At 35.5% G+C, this 27,240-nt stretch overlaps 5 protein-coding genes across 8 annotated transcripts; 1 reads left to right on the top strand and 4 right to left on the bottom strand.

The window, feature by feature from the left end:
* Positions 1–673: 673 nt before the first annotated feature.
* Positions 674–5,639, bottom strand: LOC105279168 (prothoracicotropic hormone). 2 transcript variants are annotated; one of them, XM_026975534.1, is made up of 5 exons: positions 4,501–5,639; positions 3,987–4,396; positions 3,416–3,655; positions 2,189–2,329; positions 674–1,032 (listed from the first exon to the last, which is right to left on the bottom strand). In XM_026975534.1, the coding sequence occupies exons 2-5, from the start codon at positions 4,065–4,067 to the stop codon at positions 874–876; spliced, it is 621 nt and encodes a 206-aa protein (XP_026831335.1). In that variant the 5' UTR covers positions 4,068–4,396; positions 4,501–5,639; the 3' UTR covers positions 674–873. The 2 variants fall into 2 exon arrangements, with proteins under 2 accessions (XP_026831335.1, XP_026831336.1); XM_026975535.1 differs by having other exon boundaries at positions 3,987–4,073; positions 4,139–5,638.
* A 1,418-nt stretch (positions 5,640–7,057) lies between these two features.
* On the top strand, positions 7,058–22,605 carry LOC105279197. The gene is made up of 12 exons (XM_020031610.2): positions 7,058–7,282; positions 11,693–11,774; positions 14,316–15,044; positions 15,595–15,709; positions 16,481–16,625; positions 19,920–20,064; positions 20,234–20,322; positions 20,577–20,770; positions 20,846–20,933; positions 21,066–21,237; positions 21,321–21,532; positions 22,081–22,605. The coding sequence occupies exons 1-12, from the start codon at positions 7,208–7,210 to the stop codon at positions 22,186–22,188; spliced, it is 2,154 nt and encodes a 717-aa protein (XP_019887169.2). The 5' UTR covers positions 7,058–7,207; the 3' UTR covers positions 22,189–22,605.
* On the bottom strand, positions 16,885–19,989 carry LOC113561464. The gene is made up of 5 exons (XM_026967848.1): positions 19,039–19,989; positions 18,707–18,769; positions 18,554–18,616; positions 18,351–18,464; positions 16,885–18,241 (listed from the first exon to the last, which is right to left on the bottom strand). The coding sequence occupies exons 1-5, from the start codon at positions 19,171–19,173 to the stop codon at positions 17,858–17,860; spliced, it is 759 nt and encodes a 252-aa protein (XP_026823649.1). The 5' UTR covers positions 19,174–19,989; the 3' UTR covers positions 16,885–17,857.
* On the bottom strand, positions 21,526–25,091 carry LOC105279166 (T-cell immunomodulatory protein). 2 transcript variants are annotated; one of them, XM_011338750.3, is made up of 3 exons: positions 24,938–25,091; positions 23,003–24,536; positions 21,526–22,916 (listed from the first exon to the last, which is right to left on the bottom strand). In XM_011338750.3, the coding sequence occupies exons 2-3, from the start codon at positions 24,512–24,514 to the stop codon at positions 22,653–22,655; spliced, it is 1,776 nt and encodes a 591-aa protein (XP_011337052.1). In that variant the 5' UTR covers positions 24,515–24,536; positions 24,938–25,091; the 3' UTR covers positions 21,526–22,652. The 2 variants fall into 2 exon arrangements, with proteins under 2 accessions (XP_011337052.1, XP_011337053.1); XM_011338751.3 differs by having other exon boundaries at positions 23,003–24,557; positions 24,938–25,080.
* Positions 25,092–25,465: 374 nt separating this feature from the next.
* LOC105279167 (protein arginine N-methyltransferase 6) lies at positions 25,466–27,056 on the bottom strand. 2 transcript variants are annotated; one of them, XM_026967847.1, is made up of 5 exons: positions 26,857–27,056; positions 26,668–26,782; positions 26,147–26,513; positions 25,924–26,006; positions 25,466–25,782 (listed from the first exon to the last, which is right to left on the bottom strand). In XM_026967847.1, exons 1-5 carry the CDS (start codon positions 26,890–26,892, stop codon positions 25,505–25,507), a joined length of 879 nt encoding a protein of 292 aa, XP_026823648.1. In that variant the 5' UTR covers positions 26,893–27,056; the 3' UTR covers positions 25,466–25,504. The 2 variants fall into 2 exon arrangements, with proteins under 2 accessions (XP_026823648.1, XP_026823647.1); XM_026967846.1 differs by having other exon boundaries at positions 25,466–26,006.
* Between the last annotated feature and the right edge of the window lie 184 nt (positions 27,057–27,240).

Genomic DNA, 27,240 nt, shown 5'->3' with positions numbered 1-27,240 from the left:
AGAAATGGTGGTATATCGATTTGACAAAATCCGTAAAGTCGCAAATGATCTTACAATGGAATTAACCCCACTCTGTGTAAATACGGGATATCAAAATTGCGGAGCGTTATTTTAAAAGAACGTACAGTAAAAGCAGGTACAGCTGAAAATTAAACCGAATGATGCTGTCGTTAAGGCACGCCTGTGCCCCCTTTTTAATCAGGTATTTTACAGTACGATTAATTGTGCTCTCGGAATGGAAGCTGCGTCGTGGATTTCATTGCGCTCAGCTTTATTCACGACGTTGATTGCTTCGGTAACCCATAAAACGACCGGAAACACGCCAAGGTTTCATTATTCTCTTCGACACGAGGCACGTCTAGCTATCGATTTTTAAAATTATTTTATATGCTGAACGAAACCTTGTTGCGCGTCAGGTTAACATTGCATATATGCATGTGATATACACGAAACGTGAAAATTGTGAGTCGTTTTTGTAAACTGATATTCACTGAAAAATGCCAAGGATTGGAAAGGTCAAATCTTCTTTGTAGATTGATACTAGTATTTCTATTGAACTAGTACTTCTTCTTCCTCTTCGTTTAATTAAATTTAAACGACTTGAAGGAATGCAAATTTGCTGCTACTTTGGCAAAACAATTCTTTTTTTCACGGATTAATGAGACGTTTTATAATTTCAATTTCAATTTTAATTTCATTTATTCATCGAGTTTACATTTTATATTTTGCCGTATATATCGCAAGCGAAAGCTTAACATTCAACATGCACGCATTTATTCGTGAAATAATTATCGATCTTTAACGCAATCGACGAATCTCGCTCGCTGACTTCTGCCTTCTCTAACATGTCTGTCATGGTTGTATATTATTGTTTTATCGTGTTGCCGGCACACATGCAACTGGGATCTTCATTGGTTTCAGTTGCCACTTATGACGAAGAGCTTCCGGAAGTGGGGTTTCCGGAAGTGCGCTATCGTCCGAGAAACGGTCTTCGCTTAACCCATTCAGATCGCGTTGGCTCAATATGTGAACCTGTGTGTAGAAACAATACGATAATTGTTATCGTTTAATTTTTGCTTTATTAAACATATAGTGCATTTTAGTTTCAAGATTCACATCTGAAGAACAATTGATGACAGTTTAGAGTGTGAGATGGTTTATATATCCATGCACTTTGATAATATTTAATCATGTTCTTGAGCGCAATTGATCAGATTGATTTGTAATTCACTGCATCCGTGCTTCGTAATAGTTTTCAGATAAGTAATCATACATATAAATGAATATGATTAATTTAGATTGGTCGGCAGGTCAATTCTTATCACGATGTAACAGATGTAACAAGGACATCAACAGCGCACAGACTAATTAATTTTTGATATCATTAGTTTCCACAACATTAATTTCTCACAAATAATATAATTACAAACATGTAATATTGTTGCAAATAAATGATCCTCAAACTTTGTTTTTATGCGTTGGAACATCCCTGTTTAATATTTTCCGATTCCTAAAGGACAAAAAACAGCACGTTCGAAAAATAATATTGTGTTTTATTTGTTTTTTTACGTATTCACGCTGTTACAAATTACATTTTCCCTGAGTTTTGCGAAACTAAAAATATTTTTTGACACAATATTTTTTGTTATTTTTTCATATTTTAATATTTCCTTTTTTAAAACAATAGTTACACATAAGTAATAATAACTTACATATATATAATTTTTTAATCGTAAAACAACATTCAAGTTTATGCTAAAGAGACAAACAGAGTCACAATGAAGCAAACAATCCAAATGAACTTTAATCAAACAGAGAAACATGATGTTTTGATATTTATTGTTAGTTGTCGACGAGAAATGAAGTAAGATTCACACGCGTATAACAAGTACAACTTGTTAGTACAGAGCTAACATTGTACATATAATCAAGATTATAACGTGTTGAATACAACCGCTCGAGTGCAAATTCGACAATTATATCATCGCGTGGCACAATTTATTATTGTGACACTGTCTACTTGCAAAGGTAGAAGTTCAGTGATCAATAAAGGCAGGAGTTTACGTGGTCGACGTTAATTAAAGTTGTGTGTATTTGTACAATGCTCGACAACCGCTTAGGCGACGTATGCGCTTACTGGCAATCCACTACTTCACACCACGGATTATCGATTGCCACGCGATCTTACCATGTAATACAGCAGTCGACAGGAATTGAACTTGCTCTGGCAGGCTTTCGGTTTGCAACGCGATGCAGTTAGATATCTTGGATAATGTCCCTCGCCCAGATCTCTTATTTCGTACTGCGTCTCGCAGGTGCATTGCAAAGACTGCAAAGGAACATCCTCATTAAAGGATTTTTATTGCGTTACTTCATACCACACGTACGTCAATTTATGAAAATTGCACGTGTAAGATATACGTAAACGTGTTGAGTGAAATTAAATTATCCGCCATAGTGTGCGGAGACGCGGATATTATTGTTTATATCGCAAACCTACATGGCAGGTCGCTATTCGAAAAAATCAAGATAACAGCACTTTGTAATGGAATTAATTAATTAATTCATTAATTAATTAAAACGAGATCCTCCGCGCGTAGAGTGATGCTACATCGGATTTACCGCGCGTGGCTTGTTCGATAAACTTTCTTAACGAGCTTTATTTCGACCTTTCGGCGAGCTACATTTTATGGAACACGCAATGTATATCTCGGACGCAATGCTTTTCGCGGCTGGTAAGTGTTTTAACGTTACCGCTAAAACATGTTGATTTATGAAACTCGTAAAATAAATGCAGGATAATGCGAGAAACGGATTCTGTCGCGTACTCTTTATAAAACTCAAATTTGACATAATGAATTCATGTGCACATTGTATTCTGCTACTGTTCCAAATAATAACGCAATTTTCACTTTAATACGTAAAATGTCATTATTTGCAATAGTTATTATCATTATATGATAAATCGGCATGACGTTTATCTATAAAATCTGCGCTGTGAACAAACTTTCACGTTTTATCATTAATTTGGTGAAATCATCAACCGCGTGCGTTTAATAAATTCACGAAACGGAAGATCACTCATGAAGTGAATCGAAAAAGTGAAATATTAGATGAAAAATTAAATATTCATTGGAAACTTTTTGCTTGCGAGATAATTTCAAGCATCAAGCATATTTTTATTTATTTGCAAATAGCCTGAGCAAAGCAAAAACGTTAATTATCAGTCAAGCGTTCTCTCGTTACATTAAGGACAAGCATTCAGCTTCGTCGTATAAATAACGAATTTGCAATTCAATCCGTCCAGAACTTATCGCTAGGTAGCATCGTTTTTTAGTTGAGTCTTTGTAGATTCAACTAAACTCGTTAAGAAAAATTCGAAGAAGAGGAATTGTTGCAAATTATGCAAACGTACTCTCGTTGCGAGACGCGGCTGCTGCAGGTCAACGTCGTCCGCGCCGGTGACTCGTTTAGTCTGCTCGCCGATTCCCTCAGGACGAAAGCTGCGTTTGTCCTCGTAGAAGAAGGAATTTCGGCTGCCCGAAATATCCTCGCGATCATCCAGCAGAAACTCCGGAGCCACAACTTGCTCCTTCCATTGAGCAATCGACAATACTTGTCCCGGGTCTTCCGCCAACAAACCGTCGACCATTACCTGATACCGCATTTAAATGTTTGTAATTAAAATTACTCGGAGTAAAAGCACGCTTGTGTATCATCGCGTGCGCGTGTAAGACTGTGATACCTTTGTACTCTTTCATTGAAATTTGGAATCGTGCTGATCATTTGGAATGATAATCGTTATTAGGGAGATATCTTACGCAAAAGAAAAATTAATGATCTCCATCCGATACTTTTCACACACACATATACAGCACTTTAAATGAAAGCCAAGTAATTGATTAGGTGTTGCGTTTAGGCGAACGCGCAAATACAATGTAACAAATGGCAGAAGCGTCGTCACATTCGTATCTGATGATGCTTACACAAAGAATAAGGAGCTTCATCCTTCCCAGGACACGTCTCGCACGAGCCATTGTCGTACACTGAGGACTCGTCTCTAGCATCCGCTCCTTATATACGAAATTATGAAAATAATAGCGGCCCTATATTCCAGCGATAGGTAAGATCCCATTACCTATCATTGTGTCATTGCCAAGATGCCATTAATGCCACTCGATATCTGTCCGAGGGGGTGCGTGGATTTCAGTAGCCTTTGTTCGAGCCGCGTCCACGCAGCTTGTCTCTCTCTCGTGTCTATTTGTATCCATAAATAAGAGCACTTTTTCCTTCGTCCCTACCACGAAGACGGGGTCGCGAGATATAAGGACATCCACCAATTTTATTCGAAACATTTGCTCCGACAACGTTGCTGGACAACGTTGTTGCTGCTCCACTGTAATACCAACGTCTATAAAACTTCAATTTCGCTGCACCTGTCCGGCTGTTTACTGCCGTGGTGCAGAACTACGTGGTACACCGGTAAATTGACAAACATACTCGGGAGTGCGAACCAGTGAAGAGATGCTTTCCGAAATAAAAGTTTCTTTCGTAGTAAGCCGAGCGCGGCTAAATGGATACGTGTCGCATGGATACGGTTCTCTCTCTTCCTCTTTCTCACCACGCTCATACCAACTTGGTACTAGTAAAAGTAATCGATTATGAGCATTTATCTATTCGATTTCTCTATCTTACTTTTTATATGAAAATGTGTAACGAAAAGTTGTCTATTTACGTGAAAGAATTGCACCCCAACGAGACGAGAGACTTGCAAAGATTTGGTACATAGCGTTGTATACTCGATTACTCTTAATGGATGAGAATCTTTTGTCAATGTCTCGCGCGATAAACAATAAAGTTGCTACCGGCTTACACGTGAGAAATGTGCAAAAGTGAAAATCCACTTTTCCATATTTGATGAGTGGTCGTAAGATTTAACGATTTAATTTATGTCGGAATATTGGGGTCACGGGGTTGCACTCTCTCGGAGCGTTATACACTAGGATGCTATCCGGAAATGTTGCTATGATCCCGTGGTACAGAGAGGTAATGAAAACGCATGGTTCTCTCTCCATTACCACCCGCGATGAAACCGGACGATGCATTTCGGAATCGCATGTAATTGCGTGCATGTAACCAGCACAGGAATGCGTCGTAATGCATCAATGCCTTCGTTTCTGCGTATCTGCTCAGATTATACGAAATTACGAAAAGCCTATGAAGGATTTATCGATGAACAATGTTATGGTACTGCCGTACTGCGTTGACAATAGCACAAACGAGAGTCGGATATACCAATAATTCGACCTACACCAAATGATGATGAATGTTGAGATTGACCACGGAATTAGGTCGAATGTAGTAAATATGTTTCAAGAAGTATCGTATTTGTCGGATCTGTCACGTAACTTCGTATTTTGACATCGTACATATTTTAAAAAACACTTTCAATCATTGATTTGAGATTAAGTGAAGTATCAGCTATGAGTCATATCTTGACATATCTTTCACAGATGCGTTCACGGATGTTTCTTAAATACATTTTGATACATTGTTTATGGCACTTAACTGGTATTCGATTTCCATGCTTTTATTCTGCTTCATTGCTTCATCTTGGTACACTGTTTACGTGGGACACGCATAAGCGATGTATTATAGAAGCGCACGCAACTTTCACGGCCAACAATTATTTTCTGCACCAGATACGAGAGCAGGATCGATCGTTAGCATTCACCTCCCTTCATCTCTGGTTACACAGTTCGCGGTTTTTGTATTTACGTGCATATACAGGACCGTTTGATTAGCCAAACTGCATCCAAATTTTACCGAAAATTTCTTGAAAGCCATTTTAGATATTATGCCATTAACTTGATTTCTAAATCTATACAATCGCTTTGAGATATTAAACTTTTTCAATTAATACCACCTTCTGTTATTGTACATTGTGACATATATAACTCATCAAACAGAATCACTTACTGCGAACGGCGCTGAGAGCTTCTTCATGTTGACAAAGGGTTCTTGAGATAATATCTCGCTAAAGTTATATAGTATTTCGTATTTACATTAACTAATTAAGTAACTACAATTCGAATATAACGACGTATAGCTGTAGAATCAAAACGATCGTTTCGAATCACGATTCCATCTTCGATGGATTTTGCGAGGATTTATTAGAAAGGTTATACTAAAGTCGAACGTATGTGTGTATTATTAAAAATCCTATTCATCTCTGATTACTTAAGAATAAAAATCTCAGCTGCTTTGAGGACTGATGATCTTGCTATTAATCTTTAAGTGATATCATTCTGTACTCTACGTTTCTCGATATTAATTCCCTTCTCCTCCCAGTCTGCGAACATCATTCTCAACGTCGTAGTTTGACATTAATTGATGAGTTATTGAAACATACATTACTTTATTTGACGATAGTCGCTAATGGCCAAGAGAGACGCGTACGATTTAATGGATTAAATAATTAATAAACCTTTATTAATATCTTGTACATCTAGGCGATGTACAATGTTGAAACTGAATTACTAACACAATTATTGATACGATGAGCATTATATAACTTGCTTACTTAAACTTAACATATTATTACATTCTGTAGCGATGATTCATGAAGCATGGAATGAAATATATATTGCAAAGTCAATTTTTTGTATTCTCATAAATGTCGAGAATAAAAACAATTTTTCAACTGCAGCTCTGTTAAAAATGTCTCATAATTTATTCAATCCACAATTAAACTTGCTACGATGTTATCGTAAAATTTATCCCATGTTAGTCCATTGCACAAACAAACATGAAGCTTATTTTGCATTCTTGTCTAATTGATATCTCGATTCATTTATCATTTATTTCTCCAAAATTGTAGCAAGTTCACTATCGCTCTTGACATTCGCTAAAGATGTCGATATCGAGATGCGGATCGAATTTCGAAAAAAAGAAAAGAAAGGAACATATTTAATCGCCATCAAAGTCCGCGCGTTGCGACAGGCATCGCGTCTGCGCGACGTTTGCACCCCTTCCTAAACAGGAGAACTCAGCCCTCTATATATTTCATGGGAGCACGAGGCTCAGGGCACTCCATGCGTTTTTCACGGCGTGAACGACACGAGTTTGAGGAAAATCGTGGTCAATTAGTTTTCCCTCTGGCGTCTCGGTATTCGTCGGTACTAGGCATCATATTGAACGCAGCGTAATGGCGTTTTCTGGTTCATCGATCGTGATCGTCTTCATCATTGTAGCTGCTTACGCGGCGGCTGGACCCGTTCAGGTAAAGGTGTCCCTTTCATTCATGTGTCATCGTTGTCACTTTAATTACATTGACAACTCTTCATTCGACTGCAAAATAATTCTTTAATCGATTGCAAAAAATGTGGCTATTTAAAATTTAACATCATATGCATGAAAATTACGAAGGAACAAATATTTTTATTATAAGACATAATTTAAAGCTGATATAGTTTAAATGAACAAATTAATCCAAATATATATTTGTCTTATGAAAACATAAAAGTGTACATGAAATATTGGTTAAATTTTCATTTTTTTTTTAATACATTGATAGATTTTCTAAATTTGAGCGACAAATACTTATTTGTCTATATTTTTTGCGTAGTAAAAATTGGTTGCACACATGCATGCATACATAATAAATAGATTTCTGAAGACTATCAAATGTCAAATTTTCTTTCTTGTGAACAACAAGAGCATGTTAAATATTTAAAAATCGAATGCACGAAATTTTGCACCTTTACAATTTTATAATTCACAAATTTAATGTCTCATAGGTAAATTGTTGATTTTAGTAAGATAATTAAATTAGATATTTCGATATTCATCACTATGCTCTAATTTGCAACAAGTGCGTGGAACAGGCGCGTATTCACGCTGCCAATCACTATAATTACAAATAGCAACGCAAGCGAGCGTTCTAGCAAGTTGACTATTTATTCGTTAATTTCGACAATCGCGGTTTACACGTAAATGAGATGTTGAATTCGGCTTTGCATGTGACATCAGTATGTACGTAATTAGTTGCATCAGAATATGTCTGTCACGTTGCAGCTAACATAATTGAGTGACAAAACACGTGAGACTGCTCATCTTAATTTCCCTAATTAGTTTCCAAATTTATTTATTAATATTTTTATTAAAATCTATAAACGATGTTTACAACTATAATATTATCAAATTATTTTTATAACAATGAAAAATATAAACTGAGTGATCGCACTTTTGCAAAACGAAGCTTTTAATATTTTGAATCGTTACCATTAATGTCCATAAAAATACTTGTAGTAGCAACGTTAAATTTCCAGTAAAAAATAGCTGCGCGAATAAATTAGTGATTATCCTACGAAGAAAAGATCCTTTTGTGATATATCTTTTTATAAAGAAGAATTTTACTAACAAAGAAGAATAAAGAGAGACACAGTATCCACAGCACAATTACGGCGTTCCCGCCTCCACTTGGAAATTCTATTAAGCATCCGCTTAATATTAATCTTTCCGTTAAGTCCTTAAGAACTTGCAGAAGATGATTGTCGCCCACTTTTAGTCTAGCCAATAATCCACCCTGCGCCCCTCGTTACATTCGCAACTTGTTGCATCGAGTCGCGCGACGGCGCTTCGAAGTGCGCTTTATTCAACTCCGAATAATCTTTCCGCTATTCTCGTGCCTCGACCTTTCCTTTACTATTGAGACACATTATTTGCACGAGACTGTTCACTGCTTGTTCCCTCGCTTTCCGCCGGATGAGCCATGAAGACACACGTGTTACACCAGATATTGGAAAAGACTTCGCCGCGTACATTTCCGCACATTGAGTGACCTCAACAGTATTCTTCGATGAAAGTACCAGTTGAAGATTGCAAGATGGAATTTCTACATTTCGCGAAAATCAACAAGAGTAAAGACGAATCATAAAATTTACAAATGTCATTGTATCATTTTTCTAAAACTTGAGAAAAAATATGACAAGGAGGAAATTTAAAAGACGAGGTATATATATAAAGTCATGTGACAATTGATTAAATAATTATCTATAATATTTTCATTTAATTGTTCCTTTACGTCAGGTACACTGTTCCAAGACTTTAATGATAGGCCTGCTTTAAAGCAGTTTCTTTCCTTGAAGAAATGATATGTTCAACTTTTATTTTACATGATTTCATTAAAAATCTCGTCGGTTATTACATAGAATTAAGCCGGTTCAGAAAGCTAGTACAACGTCGGGAGAATAAGTACTTCTCACACATATTCTCCTGCATATTTCACTCGACGATATCATCGGCTGTCTCTAATGCAAAATTTTAAGGCGAATACGGCACGCGAGATTGTAATTTGCAAAGACCTTCGCGATAGCAGGCTTCAGAGAGATCTTTGCATGAAGCTTTGCAATGGCTGAACGGGTTAAAGCTCGGATGATACATATGCGCAGCTGTGTGTTTCTCCGCGAAAAGTTTTCCCATGCATACTAATAGTACCCATGAGGCAGCTGCACGATGTGCAATGCGAATGACATTTCGATCCGTGTTGTAAAGAATGTGTACGTGTATGCGCGAGAATATCGATATCCTCGCAAATCCTCTGGCGTTTTTTACAAATCACATTTAACGATCTAACGTGTGTATATATAAATAATGTTTATTAAATATTGAATATAGATGAAGCTGGCTTTTTTACGTATATTTCGCTTATAAACACATATATATTTGTGTGTGTGTATTACATATTATTGTAGAAGAGTATAATTTTTATATAGTTTAATTTCATAATTTTGCGATCGCCAAATAAGATTGCTATGAAACGTTCTCAGCTGTTCCTGGAAAGCGCTTAATTCTTTGTCGATAGCTCGCCTGCCATTTGTTTAAAATGGGTCGAAACTTCATTAACTTCGTCAGCTACACTATTAACCGCAACTCGCTACCTGCTATAGCTCGCGCTATTACAGTAAGTAACGGTGCGTGATGAGAAACGCGATTTTATCAGCACGATCCAAGTTCTACTGTTGACGTTTGATTTTAAGAGTGAAATTAAATCTATGAAATTTCTTTGTTTGTTTTTCGACGCTTTGCGATACACGCGAGATTTAATTTCCCACCTTGTTCGTTCTCTCCTCTCGCTCATCTTCCGGCATGCTATGTAGCTGCTTCAGAAAACTTCGAGGCAAAAAGCTTTTTCGCAAAATTCAATCCAATCACTAAAATGTGTTGTTTCGCCGAGAGCGAGAGTACGTCAATCGTCGTTGCGTTGCGTAACACATGACTTCCGGTTTCACTGAATATTCACCAATACCCCGAATGATCGATAAATCTCGAGAATAGAAGAATGCTTTTAAAACGGGATGGAAAAAGCGGCTGATTCAAGCGAACGCGAGATCTCTGATACAACGTCGACCTTAAGCCTTATAATTAATGCACGTTAAATAAATGATGACGAAATAGCAGTTTGCAACTGCTGTATATCGATCTGCAGTTTGCACAAAATCAAGATGGACTTGATGAATTTATAGAGTTATAATACTTCAAGTCTTACAAATGACATTGATAATATTAAGTGATCAGGTATTATAGAAATATGACTTATGTTTGATTCTTATATAAAATTTATATTTAACAAATTTATTTTCGATTTAATTTCAGAAAAATTCTTGATTGATTCCGGATATTAGATGTATGCAGAGAAGTTTTAGTTTTCTTTTTCAGCGCTCTGGTATTATTATTTAAATATCAAATAAATGCTTGCTATTTTACGGTGAAGAGTTGACGCGGGTCGGAATTTATAAATATGTCATATGTCATGATTTAACGATAAACATAACTTCGAAAAACAATTTTGCCCTTGTTTGTAATTTCAGTTGCGCTGTCTATAAGAAGTGACAAATTCATGAGAAACGATAAATATGTTATAGGGAAACGAGATCGTAGACTGCTTGTCGTAAAAGCGTGAAAATAATATGAAAGCCAAAAGAGCGTTTGTCGATTGCGCGCGATATTCGTGCAACATTGATCGTCATAATACATTTTAGTCAAAGCTACAAAACGGCTATGCCGGGATTTTATAATGTAGTCTTTCGCACAAGAAGTCCTCGATTTGTGCTAAAACGAATAAAGTTTTATTTTTAGCATAATTCAGACTGCAATCTTGTTGCAAGTCCGATAGGCTATCGCAATAATCGACGACGAGCACGCGTTGTTGTCATGTCAAGAACGAGCTTAACACGTGGCTGTCGGCACGTGATATTAAGCTTTGAATTATACACGTTTGAGAATTAACTTTTTTATCCTGGATTATATCGTGATCTCGTGAGAGTCTATCGATTAAACAGATAGGGCTTCCACTAAAAAGAAGAAGTAGTTGATTGCTCTTCAGATCTAAATTTTTACAAGCTTGTTAGAATTAAGGATAGCGTCAGCTCGCAACATTTAAATAAAATATAATTTCGTGCCGTACGATGCATTTTGCAACTTTGAAAGATGCGCTTTTTTGATCTCTAAGAAATACTGATGTAGACGACACAAAGCATAATAATCTATAAAGGATAAGAATTTGAACAGTTTAATAACGAAAGCGAAATGCCTGCAGCTATAACTTTGTCCATTAAATTGGCAATAAAAGATACAAATTATGCGCAAGAAGTGCCCATGGCTACAATTAACAAGTTTTGTTCGTTTACAGGGTGGTCCGAGCTCTCTACAACGGGACGAGTACGAATCGCCAGCATTGGAGAATTTCTTGGCGAGATACTGGGAAGATCGCAGTGAGTATTCGTCAAATATCCAATTTTTACTTTTTAGGAAAAAATACAAGTAACAAATAATGTCTGGTTTATAGCAATTATCTATAGTAAAGCTATCGCAAATAATAACGGCATAATACAGCGACAACGTACATGGCGCAATATAGGATAAATGAAAGATGCATCCCAATACTTGCATTTTAGAGTAACTTTATCGCACGCTCACTAACAGGATGATGATTTGTGGAGATAGGTTGATGAATAAATGCGTGAATAAATTATGTTTAATCTATTGCGTTATCACGTGACAGGAATCAGCGGAATGAAGCCAAATAACGCAAGTCACGCTGCTTTTCATAGAAAAAACATTTTATCATAGAAATTGTTAGCAAATACAACAGGTCGGCGCTGTTAAGCAAATCGCACTTTGTCTTTTATCTGAAAGTGAGTATCGCCTCACACGCATCGTCTAATTATAGTGAATTATATATCATCTCAAGAGAGAAAAAAGGATGCGTGATCAATACTACACCGAGGCTACTATACGCAAACCGTGATCCTTTGCCCTTTGATATATCACTTCTGTCTATCACCTAGAATCGTGTGTCAAGATTGTCTGGTCTGATCAATTGTGCATATGCCCGTTGTATTTACATTATAGACTTCAATTAATTACTCGGATGATTGTGCATCAATTATGTTCATGTTACGCCCGGAATAGTTTCACTATGCATCACAAAAATAAAATTAATTACACTTAAAATTTAAAAGTGATTATATATTGCATAAGTATATATTTATTTATATATGTATATTTTTGAGTGTCAAGAAATGTTGTTTTATATCTGACTTTAATTATAGAGCGGGTATCGACCAATTCCTATCACTATTTCTACGGAAACGAACTATTAATAATAGATAATGAATAAATTGCAGAACATGTGTAAATGCATTTTAATGAATAAAAGATGTATAGAAGCGCGATATACGATATTTACGAGACTTATTACGGTGCGTACCTCTCTGACTATGCTTTATGACTCGATTAGGATATTACGATCCAATAATGGGAGATCCAAGTGCTATAAAGTTGCCTTTGCGAGGCATCCTCGTTTATTTGGGAAAACAGGACACGGAAAACAATTAATTTCGTTGTTCAAACAGCTCAATTAATATTCATGTTAATCAATTTAAAAAATGTAAATCAAGATTATTGACGTGCTTGTTTCAGTAGAATAATCACACATACAGTAGCCGTATCAATAATTTATGTAAATGTGAAAGAATGGTGAAATTTTGATCAAATAAGCTAATTTACGGACGTTTTTGATACGTTAGTATTCCATTAATGTTATTTTTAATAAAATATAGCCACTTTAAAAGAATAAATGTATAGAGTATTTCATCATAGATTGCTTTTTAATGAGAATTTAATTTTACGAGAAATTATTGTAACATTCGCATCGTGCTGGCAAACTTTCTTGTCCAACTGAAAACGCATGTTGGTCTCTTGATAGTACTTGGAGATTTTATTAATAATTAATGTACGAACGTGCTCGCAACGATGAAACATTGATATAACATGTAACTACTGCTGCTGCTGGTCTAAACTTAATAATTCGAATACGCGTTACTTATTCATATTGTCATCTTGGCCTCTTGAAGTATATATCTTCTCTCCTACTATACGCCGCTCATCGTCTGTCGTTTTCATAGTAGATCGTGCTATTAATGATTTATTTATTAAAGTGCGTGTGTCCAGCGGTACAGCTCCAGAATTATTATTGATACGAACAGAGTTCACGTAGAGCTTAAATTACACATCTGGGAAACTCGCAATCAGCTTAGGACTCGCATAATTTCCGCAAAACTTCACGTATTTCGCACAGTGCACGCGTACGTTGTTAATATAATTAACGTGATATCCAACCGATGCCCATGAGAGGTAAGCGTAAAGACAGTCTAGGTGTGAAAATCCGCTAATGCAACATGTTTGCGCATGCTATGACAGAGCTTTGCATGATGTTGCACCTATACATACGAGATAGTTCGTTAAACTCCTATTGCACGATTATTAATTAGATATTATTGATTAAATACCATAAAATCGTATATACCTTTTTTATTTATATAACAAATAGCAAGTATGATAGCAATTTAAAGAAATTAGTATACTTTTTTTATTAGCAATGATTATTTAATGGCACTTGAGAGAAATTGCTCGTCAGCTGACCTTAAATATTTGGTTTTTTCGATATTAATATGTAGCGCATGGCACCGTTGCACGAATCACAATTGTAAATTGGCGTTGCGATCAAATACAAAACGAGGATCGCTAATCCGAAACTTGTTATTTCGATGAATTTATACTTGCACTGAAATTTTGACATCTGTATTATTTTATCTGTATTTATTCTTTTACTTTTTTTATCAATTGCATCTGTACAATGCAAATAAGATGTAAATACTTTTGCCTTGGAAAATGTACTCATCGAAATAATGTCGGTTTTGATTCTGAATAAAAGGTCATATTACTTTTATATTCTTATTATTTTCTCGTAGAAATAATTCAAGATGCAAAACGGAACTTGGACCAAATTGGTGGCGGACATCTTGTGAGAGACACTGATAAACAACTCAGACGTTTATTTGACGAAGAAAACAATCGCTCGATTCTGGAATTTGTCAATGGCAAACAAATACTCGGCGACCAAGAGAGATCTTTTCTAACTGCTGAACGATTCCGCGACGGAAATTCCTTCAATTCTTCAAACAACTTCAAAACATTTGTAAATCCAACAAATTATCCATATGGCCTTGATTTAAATGGCGAAGAAGCAAATGACGAATCATTTATGAACCTATTATCCGAACGTGATATATTGAAGAATATACGAGAGGGAGACAGGCGATTCGTAAAAAATCTAGATCAGATCGACGGTGGGCACTTAGTGCGAAATCTGAATCAAATCGACGGTGGAAATCTCGTGAGAAATCTGGATCAGATTGGTGGTGGGCATCTTGTGAGAAACTTGGACCAGATCGGTGGTGGGCATCTCGTAAGAAATCTGGATCAGATAGGCGGTGGGAATCTGGTTAGAAGCATCAGCTATCCGAATGGCGAAACGAAACAGCATGTTCATCAGTTCTCGCCAAAGCTGCACTTTGCGCGAAACCTAGATCAGATCGGAGGCGGAAATCTTGTGAGAAATTTGGATCAGATCGGTGGCGGAAATCTCGTACGAAATTTGGATCACATCGGTGGCGGAAATCTCCTGAGAAGTTTGCTGTGATTTTGTGGTGGTGCTTGATCGAGATGGCAAGATGAATCCATATAAGGCGAAAGAAAAAGATCAACATAACGATTGTATTAAATGCAAACAGCTTCTCTATGCTGTTTTATGATTTAGCATTGTATATTCTGCTTATCTCGTACATTGTACACCCTATGTAAAAGATTGAAGCTGGTTGATCATATTTAATAAATATGCATTCAAGATGTGTAGTTTTGCTTTAATTCAATTAAACAAACAAAATCATAATAAATTTGTAATGTTGAAAAGAAGATGATATACAGAAATGCATTTTCATTTTTTACTTTTTGTTGTTTAATTTTATGTTAAAAGAAAGATTTCTCTTAAATTATATTCTACATCTTATATTTTATGAGAAACGAGATGATTATATGTATAGATTATATATTCTTTATTAATTAAACGTAATCTTGAAAAGATGTTTTATACTTAGAAAATAATGTATGTGACCTTAATTTTGAAATGTAGGCATCTTTTTTAAAATTCTTGCAATCAATATAGACATACAGTTTTCTGAAATTTTCAAGGTGCAGGCAGTCGCAATTTAGATGGTATCAGCAGCAATCGTATACTGCGACGTCGAGGATTGGATTCATTGTCTGGAGCAACTTTTGGTGAAAGTAAGAGGTTCGTACCAGTAAGGTAAGTTATAATCGATATAGACTAATTATTGAATTCCTTTCGTATGTATGAAAATATATGTGCTATATTTTTATTTCGTGAGACTATATTTTTGAGAGAGCTGCAATATGATGAATCCTCTCTTGAATATTATTATTGAGATTGACGAAATGAAAATAGTTATTATATACTCAGTTATTCACCTTATGTGCACAATTTATCATGAATTGTACTTGTTTCCTTGCACAGAAATATTTTTCTTTTCTTCTTAGAGAAATATTTTTTTATACATATTTCTCTACCTATTTCGATGGAATGGAATAAAAGCTAAAAATGGCCAACCTCTATATCGTTTGTTAAACGATCACGCATGAGGGAATTGATTTTCTTACCAAACTCGATATATTCGTTTTTTTTCACGGATTTTCATCGCGTTTTCACGGATTCTATTACAAACGCGAACTCGGTCTTTTTCTTTCCACTTCTCACTGCTGAATGATAGATATCACTGTCCGTATTCAATTACATTACTCGATTTTATCGAATAAGATAAAAAATACAATTAAGGAGAGCTATACGATAATTCTATATTATATAATACATCTTTCTCACATTTAATTATGACATTATTGCATTATTGAAACAAGTGTTATTTGTTGGTTCTATGATATTTTTTATTGTCTTTTTTATTTTATTATTTATTAATTCAATTTAAAAAATGATATATTTAAATAAACATAGTTATTCTGACAGATTCGCTGTAGTGTATTTGTAATTGTGGACTTGTTGCAGGCGGCTCATCAGAATGAACGTACGGCCAGGTAATTTTGACGAAATCGACCGGTCAGTCTTTGATCGTTTCACAAAGAGGAACATCGATGAAATCGATACAGCATTTGACAGTTTCTTCAAACGGAATTTCGACGAGATCGATCGGGTTGGCTGGAGTGGATTTGTCAAAAGGCTCGATAATTATCTGGCAGACAGACAACGACGTTAATTGGCGCAGAATATGAGAGGCAAGAGGCAGAGATACTGCGACAAGGGACAAGGAAAAAGCGAAGGGCAAGCGGAGAAGAAGCGCATAATATTGCAAAACGTGAATCGCGCTCCATCTCGTGCTCCATTTTTTCCAAAATTTTCTCCTAATTTACGCGAAATTTTTGGAAATGATCGGGGATTTAATGCACATTAAAATCATTTCTTACATTTTATTTTTACAGAAATTATGATACATTTACGATAAGAAATTAAACACGCGATAAATGATAGTTAAAAAATTTCTGTCAAACAAACTTGCTGAATAAATTAAAACAAATGATTTTAAGAGAATGCAGCGATATTATATTTTACTTGATTACGCTTACAAAAGATTTTATGGACACACATACATATGAGAATTTTTAGAATATATCAGAGCGCAGATATTAATTATTATTTATTTCGAGATTGTTGTCAAGTAAAGTAATTGGATTTATTCTAAAAAGACTCTTGCATGTTCTCGATGTTGCAATTTTCAAAGACTTCTTGTGACACGTTACGCCGTAAAAATAACCATATCTTAATATATATATATGGACGGCATGTGTACATTATGCATGTGTAATTAATTGTATATAATAATTCTACTCAATGTTTAACTCTGAGAATTATATTGCGCAAGATTATATATTCAACGTGATAGAATTAGAAACAAAACAATAAGTAATACAAATTTATGGAACGTCTCTCTCTTTGAGAAAACTCGTCTAATAAAAAGATTGTAATTGCGCAAGAATATTCAGAATATTTTCATGTCCAAAGCACGTGACTCTGCAAAGATTTTTCTCTTCTTGTAACAAATTTTGGAATTATCTGAAACAGTTAACGTTCTTGTCATTTAGACGAAACTTGGTTGAATAGAATAGAAATCCGATATGATGTATCACGTAATTCATCCTCTGTACTTTTACATACGCTGTCAGTCTGCAAAAATGTGCTACCCAAATAGAGAGAACAATATTTATTTGCCATTTTCAGTCATTATATTTCTCTTTATACTTTCTTTATTTGTTTATTTTTCCATTTAATTTTACTATTAAAATTTTTTCTCCATTGTCTTCAAGAAATACACTCATCAAGAAAAAAAAACAGAGAACATTACGAAAACAAGTTTGATTTCTGATTATTTCAAGCCTCACACTTCCAGGACGGCCGAAATCCAATTGGTTTTGTGTCAGCTGCAGGTCTCGAGTCGTTTAACAATTGTACCTCAGGATGAACGGGTGTTCGAGGTTTTTCTTGTTTCTTGTATGTTACTACATTCGAAAAATCGATGAAATCGCACGATTGTAACGTGAAAAGCTTTGGGCTCGCGATGGGATTTTGCAGCTGAGAATCTTTTATCCCCGCAGAAGTGGTAGTCGATATTAGTAGTTTTCTTGGCGTTTGCGGACGATCCAATTGTTGGGGTTGCTTCTTTCTTATCGCCATGAGAATATTTTTAACTTCCTCGTTGATATCAACCGGTGTCTCAATTTGTACGCTTTTCATGTTGTGTTTCTTTCGTACCTCCTAAAAAAATATTCTTAATTTTATCCATCGTTGAAGTTTATTTCTTAAAGTGTATCTTTACTTTTTTTTAAATATGATATCTATTTACTTGTTTAGTAATTGTACAGACCTCTATCAATTCTTGCTCCAAATCGGAATAACGTTGTAGCAACAGGCCTATTTTTGAGCTCAGCTTTGTTAAATGATCGGTAATGGATAATTCTCTGGCAATGTCTTCCTTCATCTATATATATATGAGTGATGTTAAAATATGTGCTACGTTATATTAGAGAGTTTTTAAAACAACAGATGTAATTTATTTAATTTATCTACCTCATTCATTTCTTCAGATATCTTTGAGCTGATATAGTCGAGGCTCGCACGTGATTCAGAAATCTATTGACAACGTTATTCGAAACATATTAATCATAATTTCATACACTATCATGATTTCAATAAAATAGTTTTTTGTAAAATATTCATTACAATCGAAATAAATCTCTCAGCTTCAGCCATGATCTGATAATGTTCTTTCCTCACTCGGAAAAACTGAAATATTTTGCACAATATTATTTGCATGTACTTTATGTAAAATCATGTATTTTTTAAATAAATATATCTACAGCACAAACATATGGAATTATATTTACTACTTATATAAAATGTAAATAAAAATAAATTTAAGTCATTTTTTATTTAAAAAAAAGGAAAACTTTGACAATACATAAATTAGTACATATACACATGCATATATATATATATATATATAATATTAAAATTTTTACATATAAAAGAATACAAAATTTATTATAACTTACACGCTGACACATATATATTACGATAATTGCGTTTATCATCGCAAAAATTACGCTGGTAAAAAAATGATATATCAAATACATAATTATCTTTGTGAATGTTACAACCAAGCACCTTTCAGAAAGAACATTAAACATTAATAAATCTTATTTAAGTAAGACCAAAAAATGACGCCTTAAAAATTTTCTCTTCTTTATATCATAATCTGCCAAAAGCTCTAGATTCAGCTGAAGTTGAATATAAATAATCGAAAGAGCGAATTGTTAAAAAGTAAAAAAAGGAACATATTACATATACATTAAACATTATGATATTAAATAAAATTTTATTTATTTGTTGTTATATTGTACTAAAGAAAAATATAGATTATAGCTAATCGGCTATTGAACTATTTGAAAAATAAATCTGTCTGATTCGACGTTGAGCTATACTACTATCTCATCTCTCGATCAAAATCAGTAGAGGCTCGTAGTGGAGTATCTTGGAATTAATTTTTGAAATACACGGACGATTAGCAGCGCCTAGAATGATAACCTAACTGCATCATTTAAAGTCGAAAGGTGGATTGTCATTTTGTAAATGCCAATAATCGCGCAAATTATCTCAAAAATTAGTTTCAAAAACCTATGAGATTCCGCATTGTCTTTGATAAAGAAATAAAGTAATAGTATAATTACACAGAATAATAAATGAAAGTAAGAAGCAAATTTCTTTTCGTAATTTTGATTTTCGACTTGTAGAGTCAACAATATGGATAGAATTTTTCTTCTCATGTAGTGCGCTTCAACAACAAATGTTAAATAGTGCTGAAAAAAAAGAGATAAAAATTGAGATTGTGTTACGAAGTAACTTCCTTATTCCGTGCATGCGTACTATGCTCTAGCAAACAAACTCGGCTCGGCGGAGTTGCGCCACTGTGTATACTGTGGCGCGACTGTGCGTGCGTGCGTGCGTGCGTGTGTGCGCGTTCCGCTCGTGGATCAGCAAAAATATGCAAAAATATGAGAAGCTCGAGAAAATAGGAGAAGGTGAGCCGTTCGCGTAGATCGACGAACAACGGGCGTCGTCGCGACGCGCGGCGTCGTCCGCGGCGACTTGTCAGTTGCGCGTCGCGCGGCTCCGGTGTTCCGCTCTGTCAACACTATCGAGACTGTGTGTGGAGACTCCTCCTCTCCAATTGGTTTTTCTTGTTTTCAGGCACTTATGGCACCGTGTTCAAAGCTAAGAATCGCGAGACACACGAAATCGTCGCGCTGAAACGAGTGCGACTAGACGATGACGATGAAGTAGGTAGTGCGCGACATGCTTTTTTTTTTCTTTCCGTATAATCTCCCTCGTTGCGATCCCCACCTGCTACTTGCGGCGAGACCGGCGCGGCGTTCCGATTAATTTAATCAATCGATCGCTCGTGTTTTATTTATAACGCAACGCGCACTCCTCGTGTCGTGTCAAAAATAATTTTTCAACGAAGGCCGATGCATATTCTCCTTGATATCTGATATTAACATCTTATCACTCGTGTTTTCTTTATGTTGCCAAGGGTGTGCCGTCATCAGCACTGCGAGAGATCTGTCTATTGAAGGAACTCAAGCATAAGAATATAGTTCGTCTTTATGATGTGTTACACAGCGATAAGAAGCTTACGTTAGTATTCGAGCACTGCGACCAAGATCTCAAGAAGTACTTTGACAGTCTGAACGGGGAGATTGATCTAGACGTCGTTAAATCATTCCTGTAAGATTCCTCTTTTGAGAAATTGATTTATTTCACAAACGACGAAATTATTCTGAATTTGTGCTTACTTTTCAGATATCAGTTATTAAGAGGATTAGCATTCTGCCACAGTAGAAATGTTTTACACAGAGATCTCAAACCACAAAACTTGCTCATCAATAAAGTAAAGATACTTTGTTTCTATATTTATATCATGTTTTATATATTTCCAAAGGGAAAACGCACTGTTTTCGGCAACATTTTTCTCTTGTTGCATTTATTTGTTGTATTAGATTAAATAACGAATCATTCACAGAATGGGGAGCTGAAACTTGCTGACTTTGGATTAGCGAGAGCATTTGGTATTCCTGTAAAATGTTACTCGGCAGAAGTTGTTACGTTATGGTACCGTCCTCCGGATGTTCTGTTTGGAGCAAAATTGTATACAACGTCCATTGACATGTGGAGCGCAGGATGCATATTTGCTGGTAAACGTTCAGTGATCTTTTTGTATGATAAAAAATAAAAAAAATAAAATAAAATCGATATCTCTTGTCTTGGTGTGTCATAGAATTGGCGAATGCTGGTAGACCACTTTTTCCCGGATCGGACGTGGATGATCAGTTGAAAAGAATATTCAAAATGCTGGGCACACCGACGGAAGAGACCTGGCCAGATTTAACGACACTTCCCGATTACAAGCCTTTCCCGCAATACCATCCTACGCAAGGATTGGCACAGGTTACGCCCAAACTCACTTCAAGAGGCAAAGACTTGCTCCAGGTAAATTATATTTATTTTCATTATCAAACGAATAGAAATGCGGAATATAATGACGCTGCTAGTTAGCTTCTCTAATGGAATAGAAAATACATTATTAAAATGATATGCGCTGTATAACTGTACAATAAAATTTTCTTCCATCTACCAATGTTAGTAAATGTATAACAATAGGAAGGAAACGCTTTTTTAACAAATAAAAAAGAATTAAATATCATGAGACTAGCGCAGGTAATTCAAAAATAATATTATATAACGTGTATAAATATTTATATAGAGTAAATCTCTCTCTCTCTGACAAAGAGAAAAATTATCTCAATTATTTTATTTAGTATACGTACACAGATGAGACAAAGTCTCTGTCGATTGAAAACTTGACTTGAAAAGACTGTAAGTGCCATAAATATAAATCTTAAAAGTAGAAAATTGTTTATTTTACTTCTCCAGAAGTATTGAGAAATTACATTAAAGAATAACTTTTTGAAAATATAGCACTTGTAGAGTTTTACATCAAGTCTTGAATCGTAATTTCTTGCTCGATTGATTTACAGAGATTATTAGTGTGTAATCCGGCTCTACGGCTATCAGCGGAGGAAGCAATGGCGCATCCGTATTTCAATGACTTAAACCCTGCCATAAAGAATGATCGATGCCAATAGCGAAACATCCCTCTTAGCTTAGACCGACTGACAGCGTACTATGGCGCGTACGACGCGCAGAGACCAAAAGATGGAAAAGAAAATATTCCGGCGCAAGGATCGTTTGTTAAGATATATATACACACACACACACACATTTACGCGCTCGACGCGACGATCGTCCCGTGAGAAAACAACACCGACGAGTATCGTTGTTTTATAAAAGTGACAAGGAAGAGTAGGTAAATTGTTAATTTAACTCTCTGACAGCAATTCCTTCATACCAAAAATGCAAATTCTGCGATTGAAAAGAAAAACACGATGCACGACGTTTGCTGTCAGAGCTATGAATGGCAAGTATGATTCATGCGAAATTGAGTAGAATGTTAAGCGCGATTTATTTATTAAATAATTATGAATCAATAAACCGATATCTTAAATAAGCCTTAATTATATATCATGCCCTCCTCCTATCGCCTTCCTATCTACATCGCGTCAAAGTGGAACCTGTGCGCTTCCTGGAGCCTTTCAATCTTGTCTTCTCTCCTTTCCTTCCAATACAAGCCGAGAATAATGGCCGTAATCAGACCACAAGTGCCGGTTAAAGCAGCTGCGCTTAGTAGAATCAATTTGCTGGGTGTTACAAAAAGTTGAGCCTTCCACCTGGATGGTTCGGCGATTGGATTCGGTATAACGACCATTTGCGAGTTTGGAATGATTTGCGGCCATTCTCGCGACTTACCGCCGACCTGAAATGAAAAGTTTTCTTTTTGGAATGCTAGTTAACACAATTACTATTAATCTAAAGCTAATTAGCGATTACCCCTTCACGTACCCCTATCGTAAGAGCATCCACAAAATTGGGCGTCCTTCCCAAACCAAAAGTGGTATACGGCAAGTTGAGGGAAAAGTGTGCGCTTTGCGGTAACTGTGCGGCGATCGCGTTACGCGGACTACCATCCTGCGTAGTAGTTCTATATGCAATCGATGGTCCTGGTAAATTGGTGCCGTAAGTCCTCTTCTTCTTGCCAAGCGAGCCTGGTGAGATTGGGTACATGCTGTTGGTGCGCCCGGTCAGCACCATCACCTTAACGAAATTCGCATCGTAGTCCAGACTGTTTTTGAATGCCGCGGTACGATAGAGACCGTTTGCCTTGTCGTACTCTACCAGGATTACGTCCAGAATGCCATCCTGATAGAAATCGTAAAATACCGCCATCGCGGAATTATTATAAAATGGGTTCAACGCCTGCCATTTGACGTCAAAGGTACGATTGAAGCCATCGCAATTGTTGCACAGCACGTTCTGCAACAAGAACGACTGCATGTGTTTCCCATCTGAGTACTGCAGAGTTGCCAGCAGATCCGGATAACCGTCCATATTGAAATCACCACCGCGCAAAGTGACGGTGTCCGTGTAACGATGACCGTCTGGTTCCACGAAACCCCACAATACCTTATTTGGATCGAGGAAGTTTACTTTCAGATTGTGCCATTTATCGTTCAGGTACATCATTATTGTGCTGTTGGCACACTTGTCATCGAAACACAATGGCAAAAGAAGTGCCATTTTCCCAGTCAATTCGACGTCCAGATAAAGAGTCTGCCCGATTTGTCCCTTGAAGGACTTGTCAAGCAAGATATTATACGGCAGATTGATTTCAAAAGGGGACTCAAATCCTTGTTCCGTGCCCAGCCATATCTCGAAGGCCTTCTTTGTGGTGATCACGAGATCTGGCAGGAAATCATTGTTCAGGTCCAGGAAGGCATTGGAGTGTGGATTTCTAACGGGCTCCGAGTTCAAATTGTCTAGTTTGCGCACTTCCACCGTTCTATTTTCATGAAATATCCAGAACACTCTTCTGTTATGTTTATCCACCCCGAACAGGTCGATGATCATGTCTTGATTGTAGTCCAACGCCAACGGCTGATCACGCATCTCTATCACCGGATTTGATTCGTTGCTGCAGTTAAGATGCCCGTTTCCACCCCATAATATATGTGCAAACGTGAGTTTCCGCTCATCATTGAAAGTCGTCACCAGGATGTCCATGAAGACGTCGCCATCAAAATCGCCTGGCACCACACTGGTCACGCGATCTTTAAACGAGCAATTCAGACTCGGTGCAGGTTGCAATAGGGGTTCTTGCTCAGCCGCCAGGAATATCTCCACTGTTCGGCCATCCTTGCGCAGCATAAACACGTCCGTCAATTCATCGGAATTGAAGTCGCCAAAGGCTGCTGGCATACCATCCAACACGCTGCCAAATACGGCAGGCGTTATATCGCTGCATGTTGTCGTCGAGACAAGCGCGACGAGACAGATGAACGTTTGAATCCACTGCATGGCTTACATCCCAACCAATGACCTACGTATCATTATGTATTATCTAAGAGCAAGAAATAATGAGATGCAAAATATTATATTAATGTGGCATATGAAGCTTTGATGATTATGAAGCTTTCTGTGTGATAGATATATGTAAATGATTTATATAATAGTGAAAATCTAGATCATTGTTTCTTGTATCAAAGCAAATGAAACAGCAGACCAAACTAGTTTATTCTGCTCAATATATAATACAACAATCTTGTATCAAGTCTATCTACAATTTTATAGCTATGACGAGTGACAAGTAATGAAGAAAATGACATTTTTTGCATTTTTTTTTATCTATGCATCTAACCTAAATGATAAAAAAAAATTACGAATTGATATAGATAAACGAATTGATATAAAATATATGTTCTTTATAGTGTTCATACTTACATTTATAAAGAAATGAACAGAAAATGCAATATTCACTAGTTATTATAAACAATTAAGTATATCTAAGAAATATACATAAGATTGTGCCACATTAAATCACCGTCTGACGTATCTGATCACTGATGCATCTGACAGCTGATATCCGTACAACGTGAGTCAAACACGTTATTCGAAAAATAGCATGACGTACGTACAATCAAAATTTATCATGTAAAGCAGACAAATTTAACATAAAAAATTATTTTATTTATATACGAAGAACTTAATATCGACCGTAAATATATGTTGATGATTTTTATATTATATGATATTTATAGTATATCTATATACATACTGTAGTATTATATGTAAGCATGCTTTTGTAATCAGATTTTTAGTAAATGAGCGATAGATTACAAATATAATATTTGGGGCAATTTGGGATTCGAATCTCTCTTGTAACATAGAAGGTATTTGCAGTCACTTGAATCTGTAAGTTTTTAGATCTATTTTATTTTAGTATATTACAAAAGTTCATAAAAATCAATATTTTTTGTTACATATATTTATACATATATTTCATATTGGCTAAACACTTTCTTCATTTGATTGACTTTCAATATACGTTTTTGTTACTATGCATTTTGTCATATGACAATTACATGGAATATCGTGTTCTATCTCTTCTGCGTCCAATAATATTAATTTTATATTATAACATCTTGAATTCAATGCATCTTTTTCAAATGTCAATTTAAAGGCTACAGGTTGATGTTGTAATACTTCTATATCTGTTGGCAAAACAATTGCAGTTTGCTTCCAATGTGTTGCTTCATTGCAAGGCCCTGTAGATAATTCTGAGCCATCTGGAAATTCCACCGTAAACCAAATACATATCCCTTGAAATTTTCCATCCTTTTCACATACTGACACATAATCTTCTCCACCTAGCAGATTTATTTCTTCCATAGACACACAGTTCAAATCTAACCAAGCGAGTAATTTACCTTCTGCCAGAAGGTCATTTCGATTTAGGAGTAGTATTTCTGGCTTTTCGGATTTAACTTTTCTATACTCTTTCCCAATACATCTAAACAAAAATTCAGCATGTTGTAAAATAAATACACCTCTTATAATGATGCCTTATTCAAATACAGAAAATTATTTATTTTTAAAAACATGTTCTTTGTTTGAAAAGTTTATTTTTTATAAAAATATTTATATAATTACCTCATACTGACTCCATACACATCATCCCAAAATTCATACATAGATGGTAACTGACACGGTGAAGCATATAATTTTGCAACGGATGGAAATAATAAACCATCCTCTCGTAAGAAATTATCTCTAGCATAAAGTACAGAATCTAACATCCCCTCGTGTACTAAATAAAAACCCATCCATTCTGAAACAATTATATCTACTTTTTCCACATTACTTGGACAGATGTCCTCTACCTTACAATGAATAACTTCAACTTTGTTTTGTACATTATTTTCTACCAACACTTGTTCGATAGTCCTTGCTAGCATACTTGCTTCTACTGCATAAATCTTTTTTGCACCAGCTTGAGCACAAAAAATTGATAATATACCTATAAATACATAAACAATATATCTATAATTATGCATTATAAGTTTTTAATAATATAATTAATTGTATAAATAATGTAATGAATAATATTAACATTGAATTTATATATGAATTTTAAAATAATTAATCTAATAATTTTTAATATACACACTTACCTGAGCCAGCACCAACATCCATTACTATTTTATCTTGAAATTTTTCTTTGCAATTAAAAATAGCAGTTTTGTATGCTAAAACACGTGCATTATCGCTAAGCATTAAGTGATGAACCTAAAAACGCATAATAAAACAATTCATAAATGACAAATATTATATGAGCAACATACATATATTTACTCACTTACATCAAATTCTTCGTAGCTTTTAAAATATTGATCCATGATTTATCGATACACGCAGAAAGTGCACATGAAATTATAATAATTTATATTTCTTTATTTTTAATATTGTAGATTTCATATATTTATTTTATTTTTTAGCTTTTCTTTAAAGAACTCTGAAAAGATAGATACAATACTTTAGATATGTTACAATTATCCATAGATGTAGAAATGGAGCATGTAAGAGGGGAAACAAAGCCAGAAACACACAATTAAAAACTACTGATCAAGATGGCGGCGATGGGTAATCAAACGAGCGGGACTTTGAATAATGCATTTTTTCTTCTTTTTGCGAAGCACTTTGATGCACTACGATCGACTTCGGGTCACCATGTTATAAATATATGT

The sequence above is a fragment of the Ooceraea biroi genome, chromosome 2, assembly GCF_003672135.1.
Source record: "Ooceraea biroi isolate clonal line C1 chromosome 2, Obir_v5.4, whole genome shotgun sequence".
Lineage (NCBI taxonomy): Eukaryota > Metazoa > Arthropoda > Insecta > Hymenoptera > Formicidae > Ooceraea > Ooceraea biroi.
The sequence above is the reverse complement of the archived record's forward strand: the minus strand, read 5'-3'. Positions and strand labels throughout refer to the sequence as shown.

Coding starts and splice junctions, on each gene's coding strand:
- LOC105279166 (XM_011338750.3), bottom strand. CDS start 24,514: ATGCAGTGGATTCAAACGTTCATCTGTCTCGTCGCGCTTGTCTCGACG. Junction 22,917..23,002: donor TGGATGCTCTTACGATAGGG/GTACGTGAAGGG, acceptor TTTTCATTTCAG/GTCGGCGGTAAGTCGCGAGA.
- LOC105279197 (XM_020031610.2), top strand. CDS start 7,208: ATGGCGTTTTCTGGTTCATCGATCGTGATCGTCTTCATCATTGTAGCT. Junction 11,775..14,315: donor GAGATACTGGGAAGATCGCA/GTGAGTATTCGT, acceptor ATTTTCTCGTAG/AAATAATTCAAGATGCAAAA. Junction 15,045..15,594: donor TCTCCTGAGAAGTTTGCTGT/GATTTTGTGGTG, acceptor GAAATTTTCAAG/GTGCAGGCAGTCGCAATTTA.
- LOC105279168 (XM_026975534.1), bottom strand. CDS start 4,067: ATGCTAGAGACGAGTCCTCAGTGTACGACAATGGCTCGTGCGAGACGT. Junction 3,656..3,986: donor TGAAGCTCCTTATTCTTTGT/GTAAGCATCATC, acceptor ATGCGGTATCAG/GTAATGGTCGACGGTTTGTT. Junction 1,033..2,188: donor GTCGACTGCTGTATTACATG/GTAAGATCGCGT, acceptor TTCTACACACAG/GTTCACATATTGAGCCAACG.
- LOC105279167 (XM_026967846.1), bottom strand. CDS start 26,892: ATGGATCAATATTTTAAAAGCTACGAAGAATTTGAT. Junction 26,514..26,667: donor GGATGTTGGTGCTGGCTCAG/GTAAGTGTGTAT, acceptor ATGTATTTATAG/GTATATTATCAATTTTTTGT. Junction 26,007..26,146: donor GTGTATGGAGTCAGTATGAG/GTAATTATATAA, acceptor ATTTTTGTTTAG/ATGTATTGGGAAAGAGTATA.
- LOC113561464 (XM_026967848.1), bottom strand. CDS start 19,173: ATGTTTAATGTTCTTTCTGAAAGGTGCTTGGTTGTAACATTCACAAAG. Junction 18,770..19,038: donor TAATATATATGTGTCAGCGT/GTAAGTTATAAT, acceptor AAAATATTTCAG/TTTTTCCGAGTGAGGAAAGA. Junction 18,465..18,553: donor TATCTGAAGAAATGAATGAG/GTAGATAAATTA, acceptor ATATATATATAG/ATGAAGGAAGACATTGCCAG.